At 35.7% G+C, this 9,233-nt stretch overlaps 1 protein-coding gene across 1 annotated transcript in view; it reads left to right on the top strand.

Annotated features, from left to right (window-relative positions):
* Positions 1-9,233, top strand: part of LOC124371483 (endoplasmic reticulum-Golgi intermediate compartment protein 3-like) — a 62,744-nt gene that overhangs the window by 49,801 nt on the left and 3,710 nt on the right. The window contains exon 9 of the mRNA XM_046829823.1: positions 169-275. Within this exon, the coding sequence (XP_046685779.1) occupies positions 169-275 (107 nt within the window). The remainder of the gene's footprint in view (positions 1-168; positions 276-9,233) is intronic.

Raw genomic sequence — 9,233 nt, 5'->3', positions numbered from 1 at the left:
TTTTCCTGACTGTTTGTGTGTTCATGACAATGAAACAACATGGTAAAAGATTAATCAAGTAGATACTACAATTTGTGCAAAGAAAGGACTTACTTTTGCCCTGAACTGTATAATATGTAAATGTGTTTTAGACAAGTAAATGTTCTTCCCGTGTTTCTTATGTTACAGGCTCCACAATGTATCAGTATTATATCAAAATTGTTCCAACGATGAGAGTTCTAAAAGATGGCTCAGTATTCCACTCTAACCAGTTTTCAGTGACCAAACATTCAAAAGTAAGTAATACTGATTCTGTACATAATTAAACAGGATATTAACGTTAATAGAACCACATTGTTGAGAAGATAATTTTTAATAGGTTTTGTTTACCTCGTACATTTCCCAGTAATGCCTCAAATTTCCTGTGAAGTATTTTAATTTTGTTACTGTTTATTTTTAATTTGATGTTTATTATAATAAATAAAACGCGCAAGGAAATAAAATACCTAATTGTATCTAGAATATCATTAACTTTTTATGAAATGCATGTACTAAATCACTACTGATATTAGTACTTTGGTATTATCCGTAGGGCACTAATTTTAGACAAGTTTTCCTTATCGAGGACCAAAATAAACTTCATTATGCGTTAATAGTACTTTCCTTGTTTCATAGTGAATGGAAACATACCCGACGAGTCATACTTCCTGTCGCCAAATAGCCTCCAAGTAAGGCCTAGACGCGTGACCCTTCAAGTAGGCCTATATGCACGAATCACCTGTCACTTTCGAATATTTAATTGTTCTTTTATTTTTTGTCTTTATCGATTGTCGTGCTCTTGATTAGTTTATAATTTCATCACGAATTATCTTCGCCTCTGGGATTTACCTCGAACTGAAGAGGAAACTTTTCAATTCCTTCACAAGACAAGCATTTACTGCCTTCAACAAAAGTGTGCGTCAATAATTTACGAAATGAAAATGTATTGTGGTAAAGAATATCCGTTCTGGCAGTGTAATTTGTAATCGTGTCGTAAAAAAGATGAGTCATAGAATCGGTACTTAATTGGAAGATAGCAAATGATCCTACACCACACCACAATGGTACGTTTTATTTATTTTTTGGCTAAGGAACAAACATCAGTAAAATGGTGTGAGAAACAGTTGAATATGTCCGGCAAAACTGTTGTCGATAGGAATAATTATATGAGGGAAGTGTGTGTGTGTGTGTTTGCGGTGGAAAATAAGAACTGTGGGGGAAATTGGTGGACAAGGAAAATCGTCGAGATTGATGAGGCTTTGTTCACTAAACGAAAAAGTAATGTCGGTAGAGTGTTGCATCGGCAATGGGTATTTGGCGGTTTGTGTCGGCGAAACTAATCAAAGTTCTGAAACGTGATGCAAAAAGATTAACCAATGAAATAAAAAAAAATGTTGAACTCAGAACAATATTATGTCTGACTGTTGGAAGGGTTATAGTTATAAGAAATTCTAGAAAGCAGAATTTACGCATTTCACGGTGAACCACAAGTATCATTTCGTAGATCCAGAAGAAACTGGTACGAATACCTAACGATGTGGGAAAGTGCTAAATGGATAAATAGACGTAAAGAGGTACCGCTCATCACCATAAATACATGTGGCGATCGGAAGTAGCGGCGACTGGTGGCGATGCATTCAACTCGATTATCGCCGATATCGCTTCCTTTTGGGAGGTAGAATACGACAACCGTTCGTCTTAATGACTTTTAAATTTCAAAATAGGTCAAATAATGTCTGCTCTTTTTAAAACTAGTTTATTTTTGTCTCTAATCAGAAAAAAAAACCAAAAAATATTGACCTAAGGATAATACCAAAGTACCCACTATTCAATTAATCTATGTGCATGTTTAGACTTCACACACAGTATTCTTAGATTTTCAATTTTATAATTAGAGTTCAATATTAAACATTATATTCTGTACTGTGCCTTAATGTTTATTATCCTTATAATGCATTTAATTAAAAAATAGCAAAACAATATTTTGAATTAGTCTCTTCATTATGATATATTAAATTTAAATTCATAATCGATGAAACAATAGCTTATATTGTTATTAATAATTTTTTAAGAGTTAAGTTTGTACACAAAGCTATATAAAAACCGTTTCAAATTTCTTATATGTGAAATTTAGAGAACATTACAAAATAATAAATAACAGCGACAATACCCAAATTTCATATCTATGAAAAAATTGTTTATGTAATTTTTAAAAATGTCTCACTAATACTAATTTAAAATGTGTTATTAATTTGTATGGTGACCATTTTTATACAAATTGCATCATTTTGCTGTATTATTGATTTTTCCCCGGCATGAACATGCCAACAATTGTGGGCTGAACAAATATCAGTACTTGAAATGAGGTATACAAAACACACACACACACACACACACACACACACACACACACACACACACACACACACACACACACACAAAATCGGGGAGGGAGTATAACCATGGGGGATTCAAGAATGCATTTACCTCCACATTTTAAAATTAATTTTATCATTGTTCTTTAATATTAAAATAAGCTAAACTAATTCTTAAAAATCATATTTAAAAGACATTAGATACTAAAGATGTATTTTATTACTCTTGTAGAAACTTGAATGTATTGGTGTGTTAACATGTTTTGATTTTATATTTTCTTTTGATATAGTATTTTCAGTATTAATACAGTGGAGTACGACTTCAGATTTTTCTTCTCTGTTGAATTTAATGTGGGGGCAATGTTCTTTAAATCTTGTATGAAATTTTCTTTTTGTCTGCCTAATTGATTTCTTATTGTAGTCATCACATTTTATTTGATATGTTATATTATTTATTCTTATTTTATTCTGCATCTCTGAAAAAAAAAAAAAAAAAAAAAAAAAAAAAAAAAAAAAAAACAATCAACATGGCGGACACCCATCATCTAGTATGAAAGTGCTCCTACATTTCAGTGAAGTTTAAGTGGTAAACCCAACAAAATACCAACTTAACTGCACACCAATCACTACTTCTAAACTGTAAGTTAATTATCATCAAGTTAAAAAATAATTTAAGTACCTTGAAGAAGAAAAAAATCCAAGAAAACTTATCAGCACAAACTAGATCACTATCTGCAATCAACTTTTCTCAAGATATACATTGTAACATTACACAGCTCAAGCACTTTTTATTCAAGCAATTTTTGTCAACTTATAACACCACTGACATTTATTTTATTAACAACAAGTAAATATAAATTAAATAAACAGCTGTGCACAGTTGAAACACAATAGTGACGTCATTGCCAACTCACAGCTGCTTGACACATTATCTACAACGCCACCTGCTGGAAGTCAGATAGAGCCAGCTATTAGGTCAACTGACGAGAGCATTGCCCGACACCTGCTGACAATGCGTCTGGGACGCTGACCACAGACAACACGGCCTCTACTTACTGGCTGTTATGAATCTTACTATAAATCACTTGACATACTTGCAGAGTGATATCTATAAACCTAATTTTTGACATTAATACTTTATTAATTATTAATAAAGTATTAAATATTACTTTATTAATAATAATCAACCAATTCTTATCAAGAATTCTCAATTATTGCTGAAATGCCCACTAAATATCCGTGTGGTACATGCGAAATTGGTTTTAAGTATTCTGGTATTAAATGCACAGGCCTATGTGCAAAATGGTACCATGCAGGATGCCAAAATATCTTAGAAAAGGATTTGAAAAGATGGCCCACTCACGAAATCGAAAAATGGCATTGCATGGCATGCAGGATGTTTCAATCACCATCTTTACCAAACAGAATAGTTGACCCAGTAACACTAAACACCTCAGATACCCTACTGGAACTAGAAAAGAGTATTATTGAAAACAACTTACTAGATAGCTCTAACAGTCGAGAGGATGATCTTCAAATGGCTGCCAAAATAGGATCAGCATTAGTAGCTGAAAACGAACTTTTAAAAGTAGAGAAACTAGAGCTTCAAAATAAACTAATTAGTATGGAGGGAAAAATGGAAGAGGTGGAAAACAATATGAGTAAATATTTAACCAAAATTGAAAATCTTCTACAATTAAATGCAGATGTTCAAGCCCAACTTGATAAAGAAAAGAAATTCCGCATAGAGGTCCAGAATTCCTCTGAGGACCACGATCTTAAATTGGGTCAAATGATTGATAATTATGCAAAACGAATAGCAGAACTAGAAAAAACCAACACTAGACTGCAGGAAAAAATCCAAAACATAGAAATAACGGCTACAATCTGTAAGGACTCGGCTACTCAGACGTCATCTCCCACAAAAGATGCCCAAGTGTTTGAGGCAAATCAAACCACTGTACTTCTGGGAATATCAGAGATGAATTCAAAGCTTGCTCAAATGGAGCTAACTATTAAAACTTTAGCTTCAAGTGCCTGCTGCCAAAAAATAAATAACACTTTGAATATGCCCACCACGCATCAAACTACACTAGGAGTCAATCAAACTTGTAGTAAAAATCTAGAAAACATATTGACCACACCCTCGACAGAACAAAGTTCACCCCCGACCTCAGGAGCCAGTCAAACCTGCAACCAAAAACTGATTTTATATACAAGGACAACAGAGGCAGAGTCCTCTATTCCCCTACCCACGACAGATGCAAGCCTACCCATAACGCCAGGAGTCAGTCAAACCTGCAGAAAAAAACTGAAACATATGCGGACTACACCACTGAAAAAACAAAACCCTTCATCAACAACAGGAATGAGCCAAAAATGGATTAAGAAGACAAACAAGCTTAGCGTCTCCCTCCAAATGGCAAAAGCCACTGAAAAAGCTAACATCCAGGAATTTCAATTACCTAAAAACATCCAACGTTCTAAACAGAATAGCCACCTCCCAGAACCATCCCCAACTCCTGTGAACGACAATCTCGCTCACTCACTTGTAACGAAAACTCAGGGCATGGGAAAAAGTCTCCTCCATGTACTGCACAAGTACTTAGTGAGGGGGAAACATACGAGGAGTTCCTCACCAAACATCTTGACAAGTATAGTAAAAGAGGTAATATTTTAACCACTGGACATAGCTTGAGCATGACTAACTTTAACTGTACTGAGGGAGCCAGCCAAACCCTGTCTAAAAAACTGAGCCAAAACACTACTGAGGGAGCCAGCCAAACCCTGTCTATAAAACTGAACCAAAACACTACTGAGGGAGCCAGCCAAACCCTGCCTAAAAAAACTGAACCAAAACACTGCTGGGGAAGTCCCCCCAACCTTGACTGGACAACTCAATGACAATCTGGAACTTATCTCACAATCTGACCAACCCATGAAATCACCACTCCCTAGACAAATTTCTCCAGAGACTCAACATTTACATTTTGTAGAGATGACTCAGCGGAAGAGGAAAAGGTTCAGAATTTTTCTGAACTCAAACCTAATAAAAAAAGCAAGCCATCTCAGCAAAATATAATAAAAATTGCCCACCAAAACATAAATTGGCTTGCTGGTAAAACAAACAGACTGTCACATTTCCTCGCCAATCACAGACCTGACCTTTTAATACTAACAGAACACGGGCTCACACAAGACAACTTAGAAAATACACGGATTGATGGCTATACTCTGATAGGAGGCTTCTGCAGGAAGTTACATAAGAAAGGAGTGGTCGCAGGATATGTAAAGAACGAATTAGAAAAGACCATCAAACTAATAAGAACTAGTAATGAAGAGTCAGAGCTAGTGTGTGAAACAGCTTTTTTCGAGATAAAAATCAACAAAGAAGTAATCCAAGTACTTGGCACTTATAGGCCCCCGACATCAAACATTGAGCAATCAATTGACATTCTAACGGACCAGCTGGAAAGCGCCATGCAAACAACCAAACCAATGGTCATTGTCGGGGATATAAATGTTGACAATCTGGGGAACCGAGCAAACGACAGTAACAACATGAAGCTTAACGAATTTTTAACATCATTTGACCTCAAAAGACTTAGCCTGCCTCCCACCAGACTCACTAAAGACACAGAGACCTCTATTGACTGGATATGCACGAATATCGACCCCCAAGCCATTCAAGCTTCAGTCGTTCTCTCTGGCCTTTCGGACCATACATCCCAACTGGCCACACTACATCTGACAGCAGGAAAATATAGCAGAACTGTAACTGAGAGAAAACGCATTTTTAACAAGAAAACCATGACTCTCATAAAGGATACGCTCAAAACACACGAGTGGAATAGTATATACAATACGGAAGATGCAAATCAAGCATATACAAATTTCCACCTCATCATACAAACCGTCCTAAACAGCAGCTGCCCATTCAAAAATGTAGCAATCACTCACCGAAAGAAAACAACTTGCTGGGACAATGAATGCACCACCTTAAAAAATTTGTATATAGAAGCCTTAAACAAGGAACTTTGTACTGGAAAACCTGAAGACAAAGCTGAATCAGCACGGAGAAAAAAGGAATATGACATGAAGCTCAAGACGCTAAAAAAACAACAAACATCAGACCACATCTCTCAGGCCGACAATAAATCAAAAGCACTGTGGCAAATAATAAAACAAACAACGAAAGAAAAAACAACAGGCCAAATCTCAGTAAATGGCAAATTGTCACAGACAGGGAAGTACTGCAAGATCCCAAAAAAGTAGCAAACACCTTCAACTCCTTCTTTGTCACAGTCGCAGAAAGGACACTAAAACCAAACAACCTAAACAATGGGCTACTTAATATCTACAATCCACCCAACATGACAAATAGCAACCTAAATCTACGACCAGCAACAGAGACTGACGTTATAAAAGCCATAAACTCCCTAAAACCCAAAACATCCTCGGGTATAGACGAGATCTCGGCTAAACTCATCAAAACCTGCAAACATTAACTCACTAAACCCTTGACTGCTCTAATAAATAAATCGCTTCAACAAGGAATATTCCCCACTATGCTAAAAATAGCCAAGGTCTATCCGAAACATAAAAGTGGATCAACGAATGACTTAATGAACTACAGACCGATCTCCCTGATATCAACCTTTTCAAAAATCTACGAGAAAATTGTCTTAGATAGGTTATTATCCTACCTAGAACAAAACAATCTAATGACCAACCAGCAACATGGATTCCTAAAGGGACGGTCAACAACTACTGCTCTAATACAGTTAACGGAGTACATCATTGACCAACTCGACAACGGACATGCAGTCACTAGCCTGTTTCTTGACTTCAGTAAGGCATTCGACTGCCTTAACCATGACCATCTCCTTAACAAAATGAAGTCCCTAGGGATAAATAGGAAGACGGGAAAATGGTTCCATAGTTACCTAAGTGACAGAAAGCAAATAGTTGAAATTGAGCATGAAGAACAAAACAAGCGAAAAAATCTATTCTGACATGACAAGCATTGCCAGAGGAGTACCACAAGGGTCAGTACTGGGGCCGGTACTGTTTCTCCTCCTAACAAACGATCTTCCAGACTACCTAAAGGAATACTGTGAAACAACAATGTATGCAGATGACACAGTCCTCACCATAGCAAATAAATCCATTCAAACCCTGAAAAGAACTACTGACACTGCTTTTAGTTACACAACACAATATTGCCTAAGAAATGACCTTGCCCTTAATGAGAAAAAAACAATACAGCTAATTTTCACCACAAAAAACAAAGAATTACCTCTACCAATCCCTGGAACTGCAGCTCAGGATACAGTCAAATACCTGGGCATTACAATGGATTCAAAAGCTCACATGGAAAGCACACATAGAATTACTTTGTAAAAAACTCTCTTCAAGCACTTATGTAATAAGAAGGGTAAAACACACAAGCAATCTGGAAACTGCAAAGATAGCCTATTATGCACTATTTGAATCTCATCTCAGGTACGGAATTGTGACCTGGGGCGGAACATCTGCTACCAACCTGCAAAGAATCCTAAAACTTCAAAAAAGGGCAATAAGATGTCTAGCAGGCCTAAACTACCTCGAAAGCTGTCGTGATGCCTTCAAGGAACTCAAGATCCTGACGGCCCCAGCGCTCTACATGCAAGAGGCAATCATGCATGCTGTTCTCACCAATCAAACCCGACAAAGAGACATACACAACCAAAATACACGCCATGCTTCAGATTTTGCTCTGCCGCCTCACCATCTAACACTCTTTACAAGCAAGCCTTCCTATAAGGGAGCCTTGCTCTACAATCAACTACCAGTCCACCTCAGAGAAAAACCAGAACGCCACCTCAAGAAACATCTCACAGTCTGGCTCCAGGAGCGACCTTTCTACTCTATTCAAGAATTTTTAAATTCTGTAACTCTCAACTATTAACATTCTTTAACTATCTCATGTATTGACGCATTGTACTGTTCTCTATGAATATGTGAAATAAAGAAAATTGTCTATTGTCTTGGGGTTTTCAATTGATTCTTTTTTACTCTTTGTTTTATATGTGACATAGTGTTTTTTTATGCTTTTAATGATTTTTGTCCATCTTTTGATAAATGTGTCCATGTAATACAAATACAAGTTGTGTTTGTGTTTTTACTTAGTAACAGTCTTGTCTTCAACTTTTTATCATGTTCCTTTTTAGATATTTTGAACATGTATTCAACTAAATATGTCTGTTTTCAATATTGCAGACTCTAATGTGTATTGACAAACAAATAGCCTGATGTGCAATTTTATAGATTTTGTATTTTTATACGTAATTTGAATTAGTATTAAATATTGGCTTCAAAATGCTATATTTATTTGAAACCTTATACCCTTGATTATAGACCCTCTGAAGGATCTATAATCGAGGCTTATACTTCCCTCTTTAAAATGATATAAAACACTTAACTCTTTAATAATACATTTACAAGTAAAATTTTCTGAAAACAATGTTCTTCTATATATTTAAATGTGTTTATCACCATAAAACTACCTTCATAGCTAACAAAACTTGATTTTTACAATATTATTGAAATATTTGTACAAATTTAAAACACAGTTGACTCAACTATTTACACAAAACCTTTCTTGGTGTGATAATGATAAAAATAGTACAATGACATAAGTTAAATGACATAAAACAGTTCAATACAAGGTTTCGTTCAATATCTTCAATGAAAAAACCATATATAACTGTTTACTTGTCATCATTTGGGAACTTGGGATCTTTGTTAGAATCTGCAACCAATTCAAAGCCCAAATTTAATTTTAAAGTCTGTAATCTA

Source organism: Homalodisca vitripennis, unplaced genomic scaffold, assembly GCF_021130785.1.
Source record: "Homalodisca vitripennis isolate AUS2020 unplaced genomic scaffold, UT_GWSS_2.1 ScUCBcl_1477;HRSCAF=5155, whole genome shotgun sequence".
NCBI classification, from domain to species: Eukaryota; Metazoa; Arthropoda; class Insecta; order Hemiptera; family Cicadellidae; genus Homalodisca; species Homalodisca vitripennis.
Note: the sequence above shows the minus strand (reverse complement) of the source record. Positions and strands in the feature narration are given on the sequence as shown.